This window comes from Ursus arctos, unplaced genomic scaffold, assembly GCF_023065955.2.
Source record: "Ursus arctos isolate Adak ecotype North America unplaced genomic scaffold, UrsArc2.0 scaffold_8, whole genome shotgun sequence".
In the NCBI taxonomy this organism is placed as follows: Eukaryota; Metazoa; Chordata; class Mammalia; order Carnivora; family Ursidae; genus Ursus; species Ursus arctos.
The window spans coordinates 7,532,129-7,556,537 of record NW_026623100.1 but is presented as its reverse complement, the minus strand read 5'-3'; the positions used below and the strand labels follow the sequence as shown (position 1 = coordinate 7,556,537).

At 43.4% G+C, this 24,409-nt stretch overlaps 1 protein-coding gene across 1 annotated transcript in view; it reads left to right on the top strand.

Moving 5' to 3' along the window:
• The first annotated feature begins 369 nt into the window (after positions 1 to 369).
• Positions 370 to 24,409, top strand: part of IL1RL1 (interleukin 1 receptor like 1) — a 36,593-nt gene continuing 12,553 nt past the window's right edge. The window contains exons 1-9 of the mRNA XM_026488455.4: positions 370 to 674; positions 14,369 to 15,897; positions 16,701 to 16,909; positions 17,707 to 17,917; positions 19,161 to 19,335; positions 19,428 to 19,590; positions 22,258 to 22,329; positions 23,780 to 23,921; positions 24,015 to 24,160. Coding sequence (XP_026344240.2) covers positions 16,849 to 16,909; positions 17,707 to 17,917; positions 19,161 to 19,335; positions 19,428 to 19,590; positions 22,258 to 22,329; positions 23,780 to 23,921; positions 24,015 to 24,160 — 970 coding nt within the window. The 5' untranslated portion in view covers positions 370 to 674; positions 14,369 to 15,897; positions 16,701 to 16,848. The remainder of the gene's footprint in view (positions 675 to 14,368; positions 15,898 to 16,700; positions 16,910 to 17,706; positions 17,918 to 19,160; positions 19,336 to 19,427; positions 19,591 to 22,257; positions 22,330 to 23,779; positions 23,922 to 24,014; positions 24,161 to 24,409) is intronic.

The window sequence follows — 24,409 nt, the reverse complement described above, 5'->3', positions numbered from 1 at the left end:
TCAGTTTGCGGGGGCTTTGGGGTCTGGCTTTTCCTTGTACTGCCTGTTGCCTTGGGTAAGGGGATCGTCAGCCTCTTGGAGCCTCCGATAAGGTTTTGAGGAGTGAGTGCCTGGGATTGCATGTGCCAAAGCCCTGCACACAGAGCCTGGCTCCCGCTTACATGCCCGACACGTGTTAGAATTCTCCAGCCATTCACAGCGAGGCTCCAGCAGTAAAACTTGCTGGAGGAACGTGCACACCTGCTTTAGGACCTGCAGCTTTCAGGAAGTCACAGCTGCCAACTCACTCTCAAGGCACTGAATGACCTGCCACCTACATGGAGTGGGGGAGGTTTTGCTGAGAAAGTCACCCACAAGGGAAGAAAATTCTACTTAAGGTGAAATGTAACCATCTGGGGAGATAAGGTGAACATCGGGACGGGAGCGTCATCAGAGATCTTTGAAATAGACAATGCGGTGACAACTGTAGTCGGCGTTTGTTAACAGCACCGTTCATGAGTTTATCTTATCAGGAACCTGGTTCCTGTGTCTTCACTGATAAAGAAAATGGGAGGTTTTTAAAGAAAAAGTTGCTATTGTATCTCGCAGAGTTCTGTTAGACAAATTGGTGTTCAGAGTTAAACTCCGTTGGTACAAAGTGGGGCAAGAAAGAGCTCAAGTATGACTCGCTGATGGTAAGTGCCCTTGGGTTGTTTTTTTAAATGCTTTTTATCTCAAAGGGAATGAAATTTTAAAGCAGAAATTTAGGTTAAAAAGAATCCTTGCTATTCATCTTTTATTTGTTGTTGTTCATGAAAAAATAGTTCCATTGATGGGAGAATCAAGTCAGAGATTGATGGAGTCCTTTGTAGTGCTGTTTGTATGCTATGGAACTTTGGCCTCATGTGTTGGAAAGTTCTGGCGGAGGATGGGGAAGCGAGGGGGCCTCGCCGTGTACACACAGAGTGCGCGTTTTCCAGCTCCTCTTTCTGGAGTCCCTGAAAATCCCTATGTGGAATCTTCTCAGATGGTGGCGGGGGAAAGAACTCAGGAAGAAAGGAGCTTCTGGGCAGTGGGGGTGAGGGAGAAGCACGTGGTGTGGGAGGGGAAGCCAGCCACGAGGGAGAAGGAAACACAGGATGGAAAGCAAGTGGAGGGTGTAGGAGGAGGGCAGGGGTGAATAACGGATTTCAGTTCACACTTGTCATGGTGCCCGCTCGGAGGCTCTGCTCGATGGCTCCATTCTCTTTCTCACTGAAGGCTGCCCAACCAAGTGTGTCCATCGAAATACGGCAGCGCTGGGCCCCCAAAGCCTTACCCACTGAGTGTCCGCCTTTCCTAATAATTTCCTCCAGGAGCAGAGACATGGGAGGTGTGTCTCCCCGTGGCTGCGACGGTTCTTTTACCAGCGCCTCGGGCCAAACTGTCCGCGGGTCATTGTCCCCCCAATATCAGCATGAACACTGCTATCCCATTCCTGCTGTTCTATGTAGAGTATATGAGTCAGAAAGCTCTGAGGTTGTGCAGAATTACAACTAATCCCCGCTCTTGCGCTTCTGTGATGCACGACTTGACGCAACTCATTGAAGTGCTTTCATTTTTGTATTCCTTACCCACAAAACCAACACGTTAGTACTAACGCCAAACTCCGAGAATGGTTTCTGAAGATGAAATGGATGCACAGTACTTAGTTCAGTACCTTGCTGACAGTAAATGCTGAGTAATGTCAGCCCTCATCGTCCTCATTATGTTTTTGCTTTCTTGCTCTGGTAGCTCTTAGGTCTGTGCTCTGCAGACCGGCTGTCGAGATGCTGATTTGGACTTTACGAGTCCCCAGCAAGTCATCAGGTTCTCTCTGTTCTCGAACGGGTTGTTTCGATGAGGCGATTGGTTCCAAAGTATCTTCCTAACTGACGCCTCTACTTTTGGAGACATGGGCCAATAGCTCAAGACATGGGCCAATAGCTCAAGACAAGGTGTCTGGCTTTCAGACATCTGCTTCTCGAAGGGAGCTCTTCATCTGCGTCCTTCAAAATACTCATCCTGTAATTGGGGGGGAGTCTGTCTTTCTCTGCTCACCCCTCCACACTTTCCAGTTTTCTCTGAATGCAGAGACGGACAAGAGTCTGCAAGGTTTTGGAAGACATTGGGATCCCAGCGTGCACGCCTTGCCATGGGTAGGCACAAGGCAGGAGGCTCCCAGCAGGGGGAGGCTGAAACGGTGTGAGTGTAGCACGCGTGTGTGCACGTGTGTGCCTGTAGTAGGGTCCTCATTTAGGGTGAAGGGAAAGGTCCCTCTGGCCTGGAACAAAACTCTGACAAGTCCAGTTTCCAGAAAGAAGAAGGGAAAAGGGCCAACCAGGCTCTTTGGATTCTAAACAGGGGCCTTTAATTTTTTTTGAAAAAATTGTATTGTGGTAAAAATCCTTTATATGAGACCTACCGTTTTAATAAATTTTTAAATGTGCAGTCCGGCGTTGTTAACTAAAAGCACAGTATTTGTACAGTAGATCTCTAGAAATTATTCATCCTGCTTAACTGAAACCTTATGCTTGTTGGTTACCAACCCCCCTTCCCCTGAGCTCCGGGAAGCCGCCATTCCACTCTTTGATTCTATGTATTTGACTTTACATCAATGGAATCACGTAATACTTGTTCTTCTGTGACTGGTTTATTTCACTCAGCATAACATCCTCAAGGTTCAGGCTGAATATTATCCTATTGTGTGTATGTACTCCACTTCTTTACCCATCCTCTCTTCATGGTCTTACATTGTTTCCATACCCTGGCGATTGTGAAGAGTGCTGTAATAAACATGGGAGGGCTGATATCTCTTTGAGATCCTGATAAATACGCAGGAGTGGGATTGCTGGATCACTCGTTCTATTTTCCATTTTTAACTTGTTCAGGGACCTTTCATGTTATCCTTAGCAACTGTCCCATTTTGCATTCCCACCAGCGGCGTGCAAGGGTTCCAGTTTCTCCACGCGCTTGCTTATCGTTTGTTTCTTTGATCATAGCCATCCTGGCAGGTGGGAGGTGCTGTCTCATTGCGGTTTGGGTTTACACTTTGCGGATGGTCAGCGATGTGGAGCATGTTTTCCGGTACCTCTTAGCCATCTGTAGGTCTTCTTGGGATAAATGTCTATTCAAGTCATTAGGCTGTGTTTTAATTGGGTTATTCTTTCTTTGCTATTGAATTGTAAAGCTCCTTATATATTTTGGAAATCAATTCCTCAGGAGACATGTAGAAGGCAAATGTTTTCCATGACCCCATAGATTGCCATTTTGCTCTGTTGATCGTTTCCTTTGCTATGCAAATATTTTTAGTTCGATGAAGTTCTCCTATTTCTTTCTTGATTTTTGTCTATTTTACTATGCTTTTGGTGTCTTATTCATAAAATCATTGCCAGGACCAATGTCATGAAGCTTTTCCCCTATGTTTTCCTTTAGGAGTTTTACTGAGAACTGGGAGGAGACTCAGGAAAGACAGCAAATGTGGGGTGATGAAGGGGAGCTGGGTCATGGCCGGGGAGGCTCCAGCCTGTGTGGGACCCAATTGTCTTTAGCGCACTTGTAATAACGTAGCAGACACAGCAACAATAATTATAGATTGAGGGTCGGCTCTGGGCCACCTACCATATCCTGTTGTCCTTATGGTAATTCTGTGAAGTAGGGGTGAACCCCAGCTCTGGCTGATTCAGATCCTGTGCATTCAAGTCCTCTGCCACCCCAGTGCTGGTGAGAGCTCGGGCTCACTGTAGCAAGACTGACTATGAGCACATGAAGGGTTGGATTGAGTCTGTGGGATTGGCTTTGGTGCCATGTGTGGCTGAGCCCCAGGTGAAAGGGGAGAGGGCCCTGATGGAGAAACAGAATAAAGATGGTGTCCACTACAGTGTAATTGAGATTTAAACGAGACCTTATAACTTATTCCCTGGGTGGATGGATAACTTTGAATTTCAATAACCACAGACACTATCCAAGACCACTTCTGACAACTTCCTTCAACGTGACTGAAGTGTGGATGTTAGGTGCCCATTTGAGCCCACTTTAAGCTGGCAATGGAGACTTCCTCCATGTTCCTCCCAGAAGCCTTGTGGTCAAGGTGCTGAAGGGACTGGGGTGAGTCACTGGTCACTAGAGCCTCCCCACTCTTGGCCCCACTTGCCCAACTGAGGATCCCAGGACGGAGGCTTATCCCTGAGGAAAGGGAATGGAATGATGTGAATGGATCTGAGGTTGCCGGTCCCTCTCCCTTCTCCTCACACTCTCGGCCCACTCCCAGGATCAACCAGCACTTTCTAAAGTCCTCTTCGCCCTGAGTCCTTAGGTAGCCAGAAAACATCAGCCGCTCTCTGCCGGAACCTTGGTTTACCATACACTGGTATCTAAAGGCTTCAATTCACCATCTGAGCAGTAACCTTACATGCTCAAAAACATCAGTCTCTTGACTCCCATGTTCAGGAGGGACAAGTTTCCTTGGGTTTCCTACTCCGTAGGAATGATAAGCAGAGAAGTAGAGACAAAGCATTCAGTTATGAATTCCCTTATCTTTTTTTTTTAAAAGATTTTATTTACCTATTTGAGAGAGAGAGTGTGAGCAAGAGAGAGCACGAGTGGGGTGAGGATTGGAGGGGAAGCAGACTTCCTACCAAGCAGGGAGTCCGACGCGGGGCTCAATCCCGGGACTCTAGGATCATGACCCAAGCCAGAAGCAGATGCCCAACCAATTGAGCCACCCAGGTGCTACTCCCTCATCTTTTTTCTCTCCTTGTGCAGGGTTCTGATAGATTCTGGTCTGGAATATTCAAAAGTGCCTTATCTTCATTTTGATTTTTGGGGTGGGGGGCATTGTTTCCGGGAAATTTAAGCATGTCACACCAACAAGTCTGTTAGATCACTGCTGACATAAATACCAACTTTTAAAAGACATCAGGGAAATTACTTTTCAAAAGATCAAACAAAAAGTTAAGGTTTTCAAAAAATGAGCAACCTTAAGCTTTATAAAATGAAGGCATTTTAAAATAAATCATGGCAACCAAGCAAATGACCTTAGAATGACTTTGCCTCCTCTGTTGTTAAGGCGTATTTTGAGCAGATCAGAGATCGAATTCAAACATGACTCCTTTTGGCTCTTCTTTTTCCTCTCTCCTTTGGTATATGTGTGTTCCCACTTTAATTCTCCCTTTCTTCAATCTGTTAGTGACGGTTTGTGCCCCTGGCCTCTGAGCCAAATGCAGAGCTAATCCACCCACCTCCTATTTCTCCTCCCACCGTTATAATGAAAACACCCTTAAATATGACATCCTTATAAACAAAAGGATTCAATTCAGTAACAATCTATTTGGAGAGGAAATCATGCTTACCTAACAATGTTTGTTCATTTGTTCATTCAAAAGCTATTTCATGGGGACCTACTCTGGGATACCTAAGGGAACAAAACAGAAAAAATATATATGTGATGCGCAAGTCAAGGATTTTGTGTGTTAGAAGGTTATAAAAGTCGCGGAAAAAATGGAGCAGCATAGAGAGACCGGGAGTACAGAGTTAGTTGAGGCTGAGGGTGGATTTCATGAAGGAGAAAGTGAGGGAATGAGCTGAACTGATGCCTGGGGGGAGGGAATCTACGACAGAGGAGCCAACTGGTGCAAATGCTCAGAGGTGGTGGCAGGTGTGGGGTGTTCAAGGACGAGGGAGGAGAAAGGTGTGCACGGCGTAGAACGAGGGTAGAGAGCACTGAAGAACCCGACCCAGAGAGGTGTGAAGGGTGGCAGACCACGGAGGGCCTTTTTGTCCATTTCAAAGACTTCGGGTTTCATTGAATAAAAGGGAACGTGTGAGAAGAGGAGTGATGGACAGGGTCATGATGGTTTCTGCTTTGAGAATAGATTATAAGAGGCAAGGAAAGGACCAAAGAGGCAAATTTGGAGGCCACTGCAATAATCCAGGCAAGAGACGGAGGTGGCCTGGGCCACCGGTGAGGGCCATGACAAGGGGTCATGTGCTTGGGCCTTGAATATACCTAGAAAGTAGACTCAGCGGGACTTGCTGATGGATTAGAGGGAAGGTATTGGAGGAAACGAATCAGGGACTCTTATCTCTGCAGCTGTAAAGGTGGAGTTACCATCAACCAGGATGTTAAAGGCTATTGGAAAAGCAGGTTTTGGGGGGAAGAGCGGGAATTCAGTCCTGCCGAATTAATTTTGAGAGACCTAAGCCGTGGTGAGGTGTCAAGTCTGCAGGTGAATACTCGAGTCTGAAGTTCAGGGGCAAAGTCTGCCCAGCAGGTTTACCCGTTGTAATCAGAGAACAGGTGATGTTTAAAACCAGGGAACTGTTGGGGGAGGTCATCGAGAAGATGTGACTGTTGGTTGCCCCTCAAGCTGGAAGTCACAGGCGCCTCCCCTCCTCCCCTATCTTGGGAATGTGGGTCCTGCTTGCTTTTTCCACGCCCAGAGGCTGCTCCAGGGACACACACTTGAGAGAGCAATGCGGTGCTGAGACCACTACTGAACCCAGTTAAGGCCTCTACACAAACTGTTAAGATTTGGTGGGCAGGTGCACGGATCTATTCGTCATGCTGTTACCTCTCACATAAGTTCCCTTGCTCATTAGGATGGCCACCTACCTATCCGGGGTGGCCTGCCTCTTTCTTCAGCCTCTCCCTGCCCCCCACATATGGGGGTCAGTTTCAGATGATGCCTGGAAAGCACCCGAGGAGGTTGGGAACCAACAGAAACTGGATGACATCACATGAGGGATGAGTGCAGATAGAGAAGAAAAGAGGCCCAAGGACTAAACCATGAAGTAGAGGGGGGAAGGGAGGGAAGGCATGAAGGGACAGCCAGTGAGGGTCCTGCAAGAAGATGGAGAAGTCGCTCACCTGTGACCGGGACACCTTCAAGGGAAGGGGAAGGCGGGGGACTGACCCTGGCTTTAGCAAGGACGTGGGGGTAATCAGTGATGATGACAGTAGCATAATGCCATTACGATCGTACCTATTTATTAACAAATTGAAATTTGAAGAAACAAGTAACACAGCGTTCCCAAAGTGGGTTCAGAGTCTATCAAGTTATTTAGAAAACAACCAAGAAAACAAACCAAACAAGAAAAAGAGGGAGAGAAAGGATTCTAAGTTACCTTATTTTAACTTATGCTGAATTCTTAACACTTCTCCAGTATTTTACACAAAGAGATCTAATTTTATCTCTTAGGGAAAGCTGAATACTTCTCTGCAGGGAAGTTTTGCAGTGGAAATAAGAAATTGTTCTTCTGCGCCCTCATGGCCTGTTTCCTTCCACTCTTGAAGATCTCATTTAGTCTCCTGGGCTTAATTTCATCTACATACACAGACATCTCCCAAGTTTGTTTCCTTAGCCTGACGCCCCTGTCGACTTGCCATCTCCAGCTGTATGTCTAATAGATACATCAAGCTGAATGTGCCCCCCCCCCCCGAGGCAATCTTACTGGCCATCTCAGGGACTTAGTAACCCCTTTGGCCAGTTGTTCGGGTCAAACCTTGGAGTCACCTTGGGCCACTCTCTTTCGCTCACATCCCAGATCCTATCCATCCAGAAATCCTGTCAGCAGTCTGTCAACGTATATCCAAACTCCTGCCTTCTCTCACCACCTACACTACCATCTCCCTCTCGCCTGGATGACCACAGAGCCTTCTGACTTGTTCTTCTCCTTCATCCTTCGTCCTAGTTAAGGCCGTTTTCAGCTCCCATGCCATTCCTTGGCTTGAAATCCTCCAACGGTTTCCTTCTCACTGAGTAGGAGTCCACGTGCTCAAGGTGACTCGTGGAGCTTTACAGGCTTGTCGCCAGACCTTTCCAACCTGCTCTTACTTTTTTGCCATTTCTAACTCCGCTCAAGCACGTGGCGCCCTGCTGTTCCTCCCACCCACCACGCCCGCTCCCCTTTGGGGCGTCCACACTGGCTGCCCCTTCTGCCCGGGCTCCGCTTGGGCTGTGTATCCAATGTCCCTTTCCTGGTTGGCCTTCCCAGGCCCCCCTACTTAAAATTCCATTTCTCCATCTCTCTTTCCCTCCCGCCTGTTTGCTTTTTCTAATTTAACACTATCTAAAATAGGTTATAAATATTTTTTACTTCTTTATATTGTGTGTTGCCTTTCTTCTCTGCCAGGAGGTAAGTTCCACGTGGGCTGGTATTTTCGTCTGTCTTTCTTTGGTGCACTGCTGCACCCCCAGGATCCGACGCAGTGATAGACATCCAAGAGAGGCCCTCACTGGGGCATCTGGGCTCAGCGTTTGGCGTTTCCAAGTCCTATGGATGCAGAACTGGTGTGCAGGACCACGCTAATTATTAAAACACTGAAATACTTCCTGACCCATGAGTCAGCATCCCTCCGCCCACCACAATACCCTCCACTGTACTCCCCTGGGACCTCCCCATAATCCAGAAAACGCAGGGTTAAGCCCGGCTCCTTTGCAGTGGCCGGTGTCCTTGTCATGGGTCAGTGCCCACACAACGTTGCTTCTGTCAGGTATTTCAAGCATCGCCTTTGCTCTCACCCGAGAAATGACCAGTAAGCCTCGCTGGTTGCTCCTAACCCAGAAAGGAAATTTACCTAAAAGGTTTTTTTGGGGAAAAGGACAGACCACAGGATTTGTTCTGGACAACTTGTTCCCGGAATCGTCCCCCCTGCCAAAAAAAATAAGTTTTCTCTACATATCATTTATTTTGGGAAGTTTGGTGACAAAACACTGGCATGACCTCCTGTGGAGACTTCTCATGGTATCCCAGAAATGAAGCCGGGTCTCTTGACTTCAGTACGGTTGCTGCTCCTATTACATACGTGGGAAAAGAGGACTTTATTTTATTTTACTGTTTTACTGGGAAATAACTAACACTCGGTTGAAACCGCAGATCTTAAATGTTGAATGAGATTTAATGATTATAGTCACTCACGTAATCACCATACACCCAAACACCATAGAAAACATTTCTCCTTCCCAGAAAGTTCCTACCCACCCTTTTCCCACTAAATCTCCACAATTTCAAACACATGCTTTCTGATTTCCAGCAAAAGTTAATTAGCCTGCCATTGAGCTTCATAGAAGTGTAATATGTAATATATTCTCTTCTGTGTTTGGAGTAATTTGGGGGCGGATGGGCAGTTCTTTGTTATTTTTATTTTGCAACAAACTGGATGTGATCTTTTCAAGACTCATCACGGTGTTATATCAGTAGTTCGTTTCTTTAAATGCCTTTTCTTTATTCATTCTTCTGCTGATAGACATTTGAATTGCTTTCTGTTTCTGGTGTATGAATATGGCATTCATAAACATTCTTTGGAGATGTTTTGTGGACATGTGCTTTTAATTCTCTTGGGGAAATAGTAAAAGTGGAATTGTGAAGTCACGGAGTAGATGTTCCTTAACTCTTGGTTTTGTTTATCGACTCACCAAGATATACATGCGATAAAATGCACTCATTTTAGGTGTAAAGTTCAGTAAGCTGCGACAAATGCATACCTTGTGAAACCATCATCTCAAATTCAGATATCATCCCATCAATGTCTCTTACTCTCCTTTACAGTTAATTGACTCCCCCAAGCCCCTTCCCATGCCCTTTGCAGTTTTAGAACATTATAGAAATGGAATCATACAGTGTGTACTCTTGCACACCTGGCTTTGTTCACGCAGCCCAATGTTTCCGAAACCCATTCATATTGTGTTCTTTCTTTGTTTACTGCTGAACAGTGTCCCATCATGAGTGTAAAATAGCTTATTCATTCGCATGTTGTCGGTCCCCAAGATTCTGTGAATGTTAGGGTACGAGTCTTTTCGAGGGCATAAGTTTTGATTTCCTTTGGGTTAATTCTTAGGAGAAGACTTCCTGGGTCACATGGTGAGCAGTTACCAGAAGCTTCCAAACTGTGTTCCAAGGTCACTTATCATTTTACACTCCCACCAGGGATGCATGGGGGTCCTAGTCACACTACAAGCCTTGTGCCAACACTTGGTATTGTCAGTCTTTGTGATGTCATCAAATAGGATCTCATCATAGTTTTAAGTATTTACATTTCTCCAATGACTAGTAATTTTGAGCCTCTTTTTTTATGTGTGTGTTGGCCATCAGTATATTTTGTGAAACTGTAGTTTGAGTCTTTTTCTCATTTTTAAAAATCAGGCTGTTTTGTTTTCTTCACATTAAATTATAGATATAGGTCTCCCATCAGATGTATAAATTGTATCTTGTCTGCCTGCAGCTTGGCCTATTCAAATGTTAGTGATGTCCTTTGAAGAACAGAAGTTCATTTTGATACAAAGTTACTTAGTTTTCTTTCATGATTACTGATGTTCATATCTAGTCTAAGAAATATTTGTCCTTGGGGCGCCTGGGTGGCACAGTGGTTAGGCGTCTGCCTTCGGCTCAGGGCGTGATCCCGGAGTTATGGGATCGAGCCCCACACCAGGCTCCTCCGCTATGAGCCTGCTTCTTCCTCTCCCACTCCCCCTGCTTGTGTTCCCTCTCTTGCTGGCTGTCTCTCTCTCTGTCGAATAAATAAATAAAATCTTAAAAAAAAAACCAAGAAATATTTGTCCTTGCCTGGCAGGAAAACTATGAAGATTTTCCACTATTTTATTTTTTTACAAATATGATCCGTTTTGATTTTTATTTCGTGTATATTGTGAGATAACGATATGTCTTCCATCCATACAAATAGCCCATTTATCCATCATCACTCGTTGAAAACTATGCTTTCCCCATAGACTTACGTTGGTGCTTTTATCAAAAATCAATTTTCTGTATGTTTGAGTCTATTTCTAGACTCTTTTTTCTGATCCTTTGATCTACATGTCCATCTTTATGCCGATACCACACTACTGCCATTATTAGAGCTTTATATTAAGTCTTAAAGTCAGGTTATGTAAGTCCTCCAACTTTGTTCTTATTTTCAAACAATCTTTTGGCTATTCTATGCACTTGAACTTCCAGGTACATTTTAGAATTCTCACAGAAATTATAGATGCTGATTCTAATGTTGGGAAAATAAAGGCCAGACGGAGCCCCAGAGAAAGGAAGAGATACATGAAGTAAATGGAGAATGACAGAGGAGGGCTGCAGGTTATAAAATCTACGTAAAGTATTAGTCCGAAGGGGATCTTGGTTATAACTTAGTCATTGCACATATGCAAACACTTAAGACTGCTGGCTGGTTTTCAAATGGCCAACACCTCTGTTTCTCCCTTTTCTCTGCCTTCAGTCCACAGAGTTTCTTCTGGCTTGCACGACACTCTCTTCTTGGCCTCAGGAGTTCCCATGGGATGTTCCAAGAGTGACTTAGGCCTCACCTTACCATAAGATAGAACATAAAGCCAGAGTTTCAAGGAAGAGCTGTAGGAGCACAGCCCCAAGTACATTGCTCCTGCTCAGATTCGTGTACAAACCAAACATTTTAACCCCGAGTTGGTTGTACCAGTTCATGCAACAAACATTTCCAAGCACCTACTTTGTCCTGGGCACCCTTCCAGGCACGTGAGCTGTATCCGTGGACAGAACTCACAAAAATGACCTCCCCTTCTGGAGCTCAGAATCTAATGGTAGAAAACAGAATACACACAAGAAACACAATTCATAAGTAGAAAATAAAAGCTGATGGGTGCCCCAGTAAAAGGCCAGAGCTAGGTAAGAAAATAGGGAATGGGGGAGGAAACATCGCCATTTAAAGTCAATTGATCAGAGACCCGAATGAATGCTTTGACCCCAATGTCCGTGACTGCACTATTCACACTAGTCGAAGGTAGAAGCGACCCAAATGTCCATGAATGAATGGGTGGATAAACAAATTGGACTATATTCATACAATGGAATATTATTCAACCGCTAAAAGGAATGAAGTACTGATACATTCTCCAACATAGACGCACTTGAATGTTCTGTGCTAAATGAAAGGAGCCAGACATGAAAGGTACTTACCAGATGAATCCATTCAGGTGGACTATTCAGAAGAGGCTAATCCATAGAGGCAGAAAGCAGACTGGTGGGGGGCTGGGGAATGACCGGAAGGGGGAGAAATTACTAATGGGAATGGGATTTTATTTGGAGTGATGAAAATGTTTGGGAACTAGATAGAGGTGATGGGTCCACAGCACTGTGAGTCTACTAAATGCTGCTGAATGGTCGCTTTCAACTGATTCATTTTATGTTATGTGAATTTAAGCTCAGTAAGAAAAAAGCTACTCAGAGGCGGAAGGAAGGAAGGAAGGAAGGAAGGAAGGAAGGAAGGAAGGAAGGAAGGAAGGAAGGAAGGGAAAGAAAATGATGTAGCCAGGGTAAGTCTTTTTGAGAAAGTGCCTCAGAAGCACTGACTTTCGGGAGGTGAGAGTTAGCCTGGTGGGTAACTGGAAGAAGCCGTCCAGACAGCAGGAAGAGCAAGCTTACAGTAGAAACTGCTTCGGTGTGTTCGGGGTTGGAAAGGAGGAATCAGGAGAGTGACGGGCAGCCTCAGATTGCATGGGCCTTCAGAGCCACTGTCAGGGGTTGGCTCTTCTAGGTGAGGTGGGAAGACATTGGAGGCCTATATGATCTGACAGGTTTTAATAGAATTTCTGGAGCCTCTTTATTGGGAAGAGTCTGAAGAGGGGGACTGGTGGAAGCAGGGATAACTATTATAAGCTCTTTTGCAGTCGAGGCGAGAGGCGATGGTGGCTAGGGAGACGAAGCTGGCAGTGGAGGTGGGGAGAAGTGGTTTCAGGTAGGATGTGTTCGAAGGTGAAACCTAGAGGATGTCCTGATGAATTGCGGGTCAGATGTGTGAGGAAAAGAAGAGGTAATCACACATGGCGAGTTTAGGCTTGAGCAACTGGAGGGATGGAGTTGCCATCACTGAGATTGAAGAAGACTATAGGAGAAGTTGCTTTTCTTAGAGGGGAGGCAGGGAAGGAGCGTTAAGAACTCCTGGAGTTTGAAGTGAGGCAAAGAAGAACCGAAAGATAAGTGCTCTGCCCAAGGTGACATAGTGGATGGTGTTGCCCCCGGAGCCTTCTCCCAAGACCACCCACCACCACACGGGATCTGCCCCCCGTCCACTGCAGGCTCTACAAACACCACATCAGGAGAAATGGGAGGAAAGTGACACCCAAAATGCTCCCTAATGAAATGGGGAAAGATTTCCCCTTCGCTTATTCTTGTGAGAATTATTGAGTGAGAACCTGACCCACTTGGATTCATGTATGTCTAACATGACAAAAATGTCCTCGCTTTTGGTGTGGCTTGCAGTAAGACCAGGCCATACATGCCAGCTCTGCAGTATGATACTTACATCTTGGTTTAGTTAGGCAAGACAAATGGAGAAGTTTTGCAGGATATCTTCTAAGTTATGAAATATTTGAGTGCCGCAGTCCAAATGCAAGTTGCTAGCTGTTACTCCAAAAATAAGGGCTTTTGGTTTTTGTTTATTTTTTGGTAGAAAGGTCAGAGAATTAGATTATAAATAGGGACATGCTAAATTTCAAAACTATAACTCCAAATCAGAAGAAAATTATGGCTGAACTCAAAAATCAGAACAAAGTTATGGCCAAATTAGGTGAGATTAATTTTTTAAATGAAGAGTAGTTCTGAGAAATCTTAAAAAGAGGTTATCTGCTAGAGAAACAAGCAGACAGTGAAAGCTCTCTGCTTAACTTGACAGAAACTCACAAGTGCTCAAAATCTCTGATGTATTTCTTAGTTAGAAGCCCTTGCCTTTCACATTTTGTCTAAGTTATTATGAACCATTATACGTTTATGTTGGATGGTGTCATAGTAGTGAGAGGCCAAAGTGGTTTAGTTATTTATAAAAAAGAAGCTTTCGGGAAATTAGGCTAGCTTATTTTGTTTAATAACCCAGCCCACAATTATAAGAAAGAAAGCTTGACTGCTCTATGGTTTTTTTCTTTTTTAGTTGATATTTAAGGAAAAAAAAAAGAAAAGAAAGCTTTGGCTTTGAGGTTCAACAAGGTTGGTTTCAACCCTAGCCGCACGTGAATGAGCTTGGTCTGATGCTTTCACCAGTCCCATCCATGGGTTTTATTTTAATCTGTAAAAGTCGAGTGGTGTTGATGATAAGTACTTCAGTACTTTGAGTGAAGGGACTTAATCGTAGAATGGATTACTGGATTATCTTACCATAATCATTAGATTTACTAAATGCTTCTGCCAGGTTTCAGGATCCTGTTAACATTCTAACTGAAACCTTATTTTTAACTGAGAAATCTTATTTGGAACTAGGAAACCCATGGAAATATAATGTGGTCTAGTCTCATGAAGAAATGCCTATATTTAACCAAATTTTTTGAAAGGTATTTTAGTATGCAAAATGAAAGTTCATATTCAAGTATAAGAACATTCAAGCTTATATTATTTTATTTAACAGAATGCTATCTAGAGTTTAACCATGCCCTGGGCACTGTGCCCAGCTCACCTGCTCCTGATTCTGTGGTCTCAGCATGAAACTCCTATGATCTTGATAGTAAGAGCTTAGACAACTAAATTGAGACTAGAGGTAAGCAGACCCAATTCCTCCACTTGACACCAAACACCTCATGGTAAATCTAGCCAAGAGAGGACTATGTATTTCTTCCTCTCAGAGCACATGACTGATGTCCAAACTATGACCGAATCCCCAAGCAGATGGACACACCTGCTAGCCACAATGGGGGGAATGAAAAACCCACTAGAAGAACCCTTTGTTAGCAGCACCTCCTCTCTCTACCTCGCTCACCCAGTGGCAGTGTGGCCTCGTGATTAGGCATCTAGCTTTTGGAGCCAGCCTGCTTGGGTTCTGTCTCTTAGCAGTATGCGACTTGGCCAAGTTGTTTAACTTCTCTGGGCCTCAGTGTCCTTATCTGTAAAATGGGCATTATAACAATAGTGCCTGTCTCTGTGGGTGTTGTGACAATGAAGGAGTTAACACATGTAAGTCACTTAGAACTGGATCTGGACATAGAGTGAGTTCTAAATAAAGCTTAACTATTATCATTATATTATTGCACTGGTCTGCAATGAGTCCCTGAATCCTTCAGAGATATGGTAAAGTGAATTGAATTTACTCGCGGTAGAGTCATTCCAGCTATGCATGGCTAAAATCTAATTTTGCAATTGACATTCATTTTACATGGGGTCCAAGAGTTGAAGGTTATGGTCTTCCTATCGGTCCCCTTGAGGAAGCCTTCTTACTCATAGTTTCCCTCTACGCTCCTGAGCTCCTTAGAAAAACTGCCCTTTTCCATCCAAACTGACCTGAGTCCCTACAGGGACTTATACCCGAGGAGCTGAGATGCTGGGGGAATCTGGTTTTGGACGAGACCATGTCACATTCCGGACCACAAGCAGCGCATTTACAAACCTCCGTAAAGTCTGGCTTACTTCTCATTGCTTGTCCCCTCATTCGTTTTTGGAACTCTCAGCACCAACACTGCCAAAACTTGAGGAGCTCGCTTAGCTAGTGTTTGCCAAATGAAGTGTCGAAGGATATCTGGAAAGGCAGACTCAAGGCTCCAGGACTTCCAGATCATTGAGAGCAGAATGAGTAATAATATCGGGGCAAATAAACAGCAAGCATCATTTAGCTTAAGAAACGGACGCTAAAATAAGGGGAGATGGTTTGATTACTTCATCTGAAGGGATGTTGTCCTTATGTTTAAACATTTATGTACCAAGGTCAAGAATTCTCGGTACATGATGCACCGATATTTTTGAACAAGTCATGAATTGTGACTAAAAATAACATTTCAGTGTGGGTGGAGTGGTGAATTGCAGGATGTCTTTGGGTGTCTCCCCTTCAAAATAAAAGACAGAGTGCGTGCACCTGCGGTGTCTTCAGGGCAGAAGCCAGAGGAGCTGAAAACGATTCTTAGCTCGGCCATGGACTTGGAGTTCATTCCCTTCGGTCTTCCAGTTTGGGTAAGCATCAATTACTTATCTCAAGTTTATAAGAAAAAGTTTTCCATACAAGTAATAAAAAAAGTACCAACAATTGATGTTTAGAGGAAATGTGTTTTCTTGAAGTGTATTAGGGTTATTGTGTCTATTGTTCTATTTGCTAGTTTCTGTATTAATTCAACTCCTTCCCTGACTTTTTAAGAAAAACCATCTAGTTAAATGATTCTCTTGGTGAAAGGAAAAAGAAAAGCATGTAATATTTTTCCCAGACCTCTGACTGTTCTTAGAAAAACTGGTGAATCTTGGGGACAAGTTGAGGTGGGGACACATTTTTGAGGGTTTGGCATTGCGTCCAGGGCAATTACTTCATTAACGGTTGACCTGTCACTTTCCTATATTTTTAATTGCTTTGTGATGACTATTGGCGCGTATGCCTGCCTGGGAGCCCCGCGTGCGTGCAGGCTGCCCCCAGCCTGTGTGCATAGCTGCTGCTTTACCCTGGCATTTGTAACATTGTATTTTCTAGGGTCTGTTGAATTTAGTGGTTTTAATTTGCTTTAAAAATAGAAACTAGTTCCTCCTAATTCAGCTTCTTCCAGTACATTCTCATGATGCTATGAAATAGTACGACTATTGTAAGGCCTGTGTGGCCCAAAGTTTCGGAGGAATAAATGCAATGTTTCATGTCTGAAACCCTGCTGTTATACATATTTATACCTAATAAATACCCATTGATTGATTACTTCTCCCAAGGGGGGTATTGAACAAGTAAAAATCATGACAGTAAATACTCTGCTTGTGATTTTGTATGATTTATGTTTCAGTACAGACACTGAAACTCTATCCTGCTGTGAATCTCAAGGGGGACCATCAAGCTCCTGGACGAGACCTTCACCATCATATGTCACGGATTCGCCTTGAATAATCTCAACAGTCAGTTACCAACACTTGCTCTGGCTTGATAAGCTGAAAATGAGACTTCAGCTCTTGGCACTTCTAACACTTCTCATACATTCCACAGCAGCTAAGTTTAGTAAGTACCCCTTTTCAACTAAAATTGTAAAATTTTAAAATGAAGTCATTCCAAAAATATTTGCCTTGTTTTTTTCCTTAAAGATTTTATTTATTTATTTGAGAGAGAGAGAGAACGATTAGAAAATTTTAAAATTAAGTAATTCCAAAAACATTAGACTTTTTAAAAAATATTTTATTTATTTATTAGAGAGAGAGAGAGAGAGAGAGAGAGAGAGAGAGACAGCACAAGCTGTGGGGAATGGCAGAGGCAGAGGGAGAAGCAGACACTCCGCTGAGCAGGGAGCCTGACGCAGGGCTCGATCCCAGGACTCCGAGATCATGACCTGAGCCAAAGGCAGAAGCTTAACCAACTGAGCCCCCCAGGCGCCCCATCATTTGCCCTGTTTTAAACTGCTCGCTTCTGGTTGTTCCTGGAAAAATCATTTATACTCTGTAGTCATTCTTTATTACAAATTTATTAGGACAAATTCTTCACGGCAAATATATCCTAATTTAAGTTTCATGTATTTAAATACATCAAAATTTAACATGGTGCCGGCACGTGGGAGGCTCTGGAAGCATTGTTGTCCCGCTGGCTGGACAGCGGTGTGGGACCGTTAGCTCCAATTAATGCATTAATCTGTGGTACCCATTAGAACATTTCATAAAAGATCTTCATTATTTACTAATCTTTCTCAGTGAAAGTGTCACAGAAAATGGTCCATTTCTATATTTAATCCTAGAAGGTTGCTTCTATGTTGTTCTGTGATCATTTCAGGATCCTATTTATGTCTTGTTTGTTTTTTGCATCTGCAGGCAAATCATCCTGGGGCCTGGAAAATGAGGCTTTAATTGTGAGATGTCCTAGGCAAGAAAAGTCTCGATACCCTGTGGATTGGTATTATTCAAAAACCAACAAAAGTATAACCACCCAGAAAAGAAATCGTGTGTTGGCCTCGGGGGAACGTCTGAAGTTTCTCCCAGCCAAAGGCAAAGATTCTGGAATTTATACTTGCATTATCAGAAGGTATTAACCAGGCAGCCACCATAATCTTTGGGCTTGCTCCCTTTTGTTTGATAATTGATGTTGTGAGCTGTCCCCCCTTTCCTTTTCTTTCTAGACTTTTGTGGGACAGCTAAATTTGTAAAGGGGTTTGAATAGAGGTGTACTTCTAGGAACACCATCAGGTTGGGGGTTGCGGGATTATGAACTATTTAGAGGTAGAATTGCAAGAATTAGTTTGTAGCCCAATTGGGAAAAGACCTAGCTTTCCTAGTGACCAAGAGAACTGAGAGCGATCACTCACTTTGGCTGGAAGTAAGAACAAACCGGCAAAAAGACCCAGTAATCTAGACGTTGGGCGTCAAGGAAGCTTACGGTGGGTGCAACAGGGCTGTTACCAGTGCCTTAAACCTGAGAGATAAGCTGAAGAGCGTTGTGTAATATTGTGTGCCTGCAAATTACTTACCTTACATATATATTGTTAGATGTTTTGATCTGGTGCCTGTATTTGGTACCTAAAATATGTCAGATGAACTACATCAACATGCAGGATGTGCATATAGTTAGGTGCCTAGGCTCTGAGGTCAGACCAGTTTTAGTTTCAAATCCGTGTTCTGTCACTAGTGGACTGTGTGATACCAACAAGTGACTTCTCTGTCCCCCCCTTTTCCTTATCTGTAAAATACATATGATAGGATAGCCTACTTCAAAGCATCCTTATGAGAATAAAATAATGTAATGTTAGCGCCATGCATGGTACATAGTAAGCTCTCAATAAATACCACTGATCTTTATAATATCCCGTGGGCATGACAGCACATCTAGGGTCTAAAGAAATTGCGAGGGAGTCATTTTCAGGGTTTATATTTTATCTCAAATGCAACACAAAAAGTATTTAAAACTCTAGATTTTTATAGATGTGTTTAAGTAAGAAAACAACCCCCGTGGGGTGCCTGGGTGGCTCAGTCGCTAAGCTTCTGCCTTTGACTCAGGACATGATCCCGGAGCCCCGTGTCGGGCTCCTCCGTGGGAGGCCCACTTCTTCCTCTCCCACTCCCCCTGCTTGTGTTCCCTCTCTCGCTGGCTGTCTCTATCTCTGTCGAATAAATAAATAAATAAAACCTTAAAAAAAAAAGAAAGAAAGAAAACAACCCAGGTTTATCAATTGTTTGAAGACAAAAAGCAGTATTAAGTAAAAGCTTAGAATTGGATAAAGTCATTTCATAGTCCTGAGTAACTTCTTAAATCATCTGACTTATTTTAATAGTCCTACCTCCAATAAGACTGGATATGTAAATGTCACCATATATAAAAAACAACCAGACTGCAATATTCCAGATCATCTGATATACTCAACAACATCTGGATCAGAAAAAAATTCCAAAATAAATTGTCCTACAATTGACCTCTACAATTGGACAGCACCTGTTGAGTGGTTTAAGGTAAAAGGACATTTGGGGGAAATGGATGCAAATTACACAAAACAGGTGCAAGTAAAGAGTCGCTAGAAATGGAATGGAATTTTTCATTTCAGAATTGTAAAGCTCTTCAAGGACCAAGGTATCACATACATAAGAACTATGTGCTGATTGACGATGCAACTAGCAAAGACACAGGTGATTATACATGCAAATTTATGCACAATGAGAATGGAGTCAATTACAGCGTGTCGGCAACCAGATCATTTGTCGTGAAAGGTAAGCTACTGAATTTAACAAAATATAATATTTGAAAAAAAATAGCGTGGGAGGAGCTGTGCTCTTCTTGTTGATTTTGCTAGACTGTAGACCCCCCTTCTCTGCAGGGGATACCTTCCAAAGCCCCCAGCGGATGCCTGAAATAGGGGATAATACTGACCTTCCATATACTATGTTTTTTCCTACCCATACATACCTATGATAAAGTTTAATCGATACATGGGGCACGGTAAGAGATTAGCAACAATAACTAATAATAAAATAGAACAATTACAACAAAATACTGTAATAAAAGTTACCATAGATCTTAGCGAACTCAGCGTACCATGTTTTTGTCTTTCCTTAAGACAAAATTAAGCCGAGAGCTTTCACCTTTTCATGTCAAGGAAGGGTTTCATGACCTTTCTCTGGCTTCTCTGCATTTCCAGAATCATTACTCTTGTGCTTTGGGGACACTAGTAAGTAAAATAAAGGTTACGTGAACCCAAGCAGCGGGATGCCATGACAGTCTGCTCATAACCAAGATAGCTCCTAAGTGACCAAGGGGCATGTGGCAGATGGAGAGCGGATCTGCCGGACGAAGGGATGATTTACTTCCTGGGTGGGACAGAGTGGGGCCTTGTGAGATTTTATCATGCTACTCAGAACAGTGAGCAATTTAAAATCTATGAGTTGTTTATTTCTGGAATTTTCAATGTAATCTTTTCGGACCGAGGCTGACCGTGGGTAGTTACCCTGAAAAACAAAACCAGGGACCAGGGGCACTGCCATACTTCATGGTCCTCCCTGAGATGTCCTCCACCTTCATCTTACCTTGCACATTCTCTACAACAGAGCAAAGAGCTTTTCTAAATGTGCTATCAAGATTTCAGGAATTTTTTTTTTAAAGATTGTATTTATTTATTTGACAGAGATAGAGACAGCCAGCGAGAGAGGGAGCACAAGCAGGGGGAGTGGGAGAGGAAGAAGCAGGCTCCCAGCGGAGGAGCCTGATGTGGGGCTCGATCCCAGAACGCCGGGATCACGCCCTGAGCTGAAGGCAGATGCTTAACCGCTGTGCCACCCAGGCGCCCCAAGATTTCAGGAGTTTTAAAGGAAATTTATGCTACTGATTGAAAGCCAGATCTGTTCTCTCCTCTGTGACTTAAACTTTTCAAAGATGGCAGGATCTGAATGCTAACTAAATAAACTTTTTTTGGATGGCAATACAAGTATTTGCAGAGCCAGATTAACTTTCCTTCTCCCAATTTGTTGTGAGAAGTTCTGTAAATAGAAAAAAAAAATCTGTTTAATCTCTAATATAACTGGATTAGAAATTTAGTGAGAAGTTCTATAAAGGGATAGAGAGATATTGTTGGGTGGTTTGTTTTTTTAAATAATTTTTATTTTGTTATATTAGTCACCATACAGTACATCCCCAGTTTTTGATTGTCAACCCCAAGTTTTCAGGAGGAAATAAGTAGGCAAGGGTGTTTATTTGGGATCAAAGAATTGCAACTTAGGTTACCCAGATTTGGGTAACAACCCAACTAATGTCCCACTAGGGAGCAAAAGTCAGGGGATTTTAAGGCTAGGAGGGAATGTGTGTAGACACTGTTTACAAAGAATTCTGATGTGTATTGGCAGTAGAGAGCTAACCTTCACTTTAGTACAATTGGTGACGGAGATTACCACAAGCAAGTCTCTTACTGCACCAAGTTGCAGATGTTTGGGCTCAATCTTGGAATATTTGTAGTCTCACTAGTTCAAAAGTTCATGGTTCCACCAGTGAGGACATGGGACCCACCTCCTTAATGGCCTCCTGGCTCCAATTCAAAGCCCCTTGACCTAAGCGACACCATTCCATTTCACTTTTCACACAATCCTGGTTTGCAATATTTTCTACATTATCAATGACCTCAAGTAGACACTTTGATTCTAAAGAGTGTTTTTCAAATGTGAAGGTCTAGAAAAGCCTATTCAGAGGAAATACCTCACCACCGACCGTATCAAATCTACAAGGAGTCAGGGTTTCCTTAACATCACACATCATGAAATAAAGGAGAATCAAAATATAATAAAAAATCATTAAAAAAAAAAAAAATAAAGGAGAATCAAGGGGTGGAGGAATGCAGCAGTGCTCCAGAAGACCCCTTTCACGGTCTCTAGGCATCAGTGCCACAGCAATGAGAATTTCCACCATGGTGGAACTCTGTGAGCGGAAGTGTGGACTTATGTGTTTATCATTGTCATAGGGTTTTTTTTTTCCCATTCAACAAGCATTTATTAAGTACCTTATACATGCTAGTATTTCATGGGACTTTTGAATTTTTCCTTCCTATAATGCTGTGCTTATGCTGTAGAATTGTGGTTTTCTAGCAAATACCAGGTTATGCAATTATTTATTGTGTTGGACTAACATTGTTCTAATGATATAAAAGAGAATAGGAAATATCAGAGTATCGTAAGTGGTAAGGGAGAGTATTACTTCAATGTTTTCTTTTTCATTTGTGTGTGTGTGTGTGTGTGTGTGTGTGTGTGTGCATGTATTTGTTGCTGTGGGTCATTGTCAGAATAATTTGAGAAACATTGCCATGAAACAGGATAGAAATATGAAAACACAAGCTATATATTGATCACCATCCAATGTTCTCCTAATATTTATATTTTCTTTGTCTTTCATTTAAGAGGAGGAAAGCGTTTCTTGGTTTCCAGTAATTATAGCCCCACCACAAAATGAAACAAAAGAAGTGGAAATTGGTAAGAAAACTTCAAGAATGCTATAAATGTTGCCTGGAGAATCCTTCCATATGACCCTTGGTCTAAATTCCCCAAGCATGGGTCAGGCAGTTAACACAATGAATCTTGAGCATTAAATGAAATGTCATGTGTAGATATACTCACCTCAGTACTTGCTAATATTAGGAATATTGTACTTGTAACTCATGGTGCTTTCACAGGTGCTGTTTTACTTCATTCTTACTTCTCTCCAGGAGGTAGACATTGTTCCCAATATATGCTTGTGGATACTTGGGCTCAGGCGGGATCAGTGACATGCCCAAGGTTGTGAATAATCAATGATAAAAGGATAAGAACCCAGACTTTCTGACTCCGCCCGTGTTTGCGTTCTCTGGTTCCCCACCAGAAATGAGATACAGCTCAATGTTCTTGGCCTATAGGATAAGTTCCTTCATGAACTGGTTCTCACCGCATCCTGGCTCATCCACAGCTGTTAACCCCACCTGCTCCTTGTCCCTACCTCGCTGACCTCCTCACAGTTGTTATGCTGATAAGACAGCATTTCCGCATTCTTTCTTGCTTTTGTCCCAGTTGTTCCTCCTTCTCATCTCTCAACAGTGAGCTCAAATACCATTCCCCAATGTCACACTCCTTACCCACCAGCAGGAACCACCAGAGCCTCCATCGAATCAGGTCCAAGGAAACCATTTCCGTGTACAGCATGGCAGTCCTGCTCCCTGGAATGACTTCTCCCTCTATATTCCCACGTCATTTGTCAGTCTTTCTATAGAAGACTAGACTATCTTGTGTTTTCATCATTTGTGTGTGCTGTTATCGCCTTCTGAGACACTCATTATTCCTCATCCCTCTGCATACTTCTTGACCCAGGAACAGAGGGCTCAGTAAGGGATGGCTGAATGCATGTCGCCAGGTGGGAGGGCACCCCTCAAGCTTTCAGCTCAGGGCGGAGGAAGCCTCAAGTAAAAGGAGTTATAATAATGGAGAGTGCTCTTGAACGATGAAATACTGGGATTGTAGCTGGGTCAAGCAAAACACAGTTTTACCAACCAAGGGGCTTCCAGAGAGATGAAGAGAATTCAGTAAAAGGAGAAAGATTGGAAGAAAGGAGTTACAAAGAAATTCCAACGTAGAGTAAAAAGAAGCCCCATCTCATAATGTGGGATTGATGAAGCCGAAGTTACTCATCTCCGTAGTTTACACTGCAGGTGAGGCGGGGTGGGAACAGAGCTTCCTCCAAACTGTGAACGAAGGGGGTGGAGGCAAGGCAAGGGCCTGGGCCACTTGCCCCGACAAGGACAAGGAGGGAAGTGCTAACGATAAGGAATGGTAAGGAAGGGGAGCGGCATCAGTTCCTTGCACACGCCAGGTGTTCAATGACTTTTTTCACATTGAATGCAATACTACTGGCAGAACTGAATTTTACTGGTGAATTCCCTCGCTTCTCATCTAGGAAAACCAGCAAACATACTCTGCTCTGCTTGCTTTGGGAAAGGCTCTCTGTTCATGTCTGGCGTCCGATGGAAGGTGAATGGAACCATAGTTCAGAACTTCAGTGAAGCAAGAATTCAAGAGGAACGGGAGCAAAATCAAAGGTATTTTTATATTGAGGTTAAAACATCTCCTTTTCCTGCCACACAATTTGCACCAGCAGAGTAAGCATTGAAAGTAACATGTGGCCTTTTTAGTTTTAGCAATGAGCTGACTTGTCAGAACACCATTTTAAGAATAGATGACGTGAGAGAGGAGGATTTGACGCTGCCGTATGAATGTGTGGCTCAGAGTTTACATGGGCAGACACAGCACACCGTAAGACTACAGAGGCGAAGTCCAAGTAAGGAGTGTTCCTGAGACTTCGGTCACCCGGTTAGCTGCATCAACTGTAAGCTGAAATCCTTTTCTTAGAGAACAATGTGTTGGAGTGTGGTTCCAGGGCCAATCACCCAAGACAACGGAAGTGGCCCATCTCTTAAAATGTGCTTCTCTTAAGAACACTGAGTATTTGTAGTGTGGTAGCCCTAGTTGCCTCTCTACAACTTTACTTCCCCTTCCTCCTCCCCTCCCCCATCTCCTTTCTCCCACC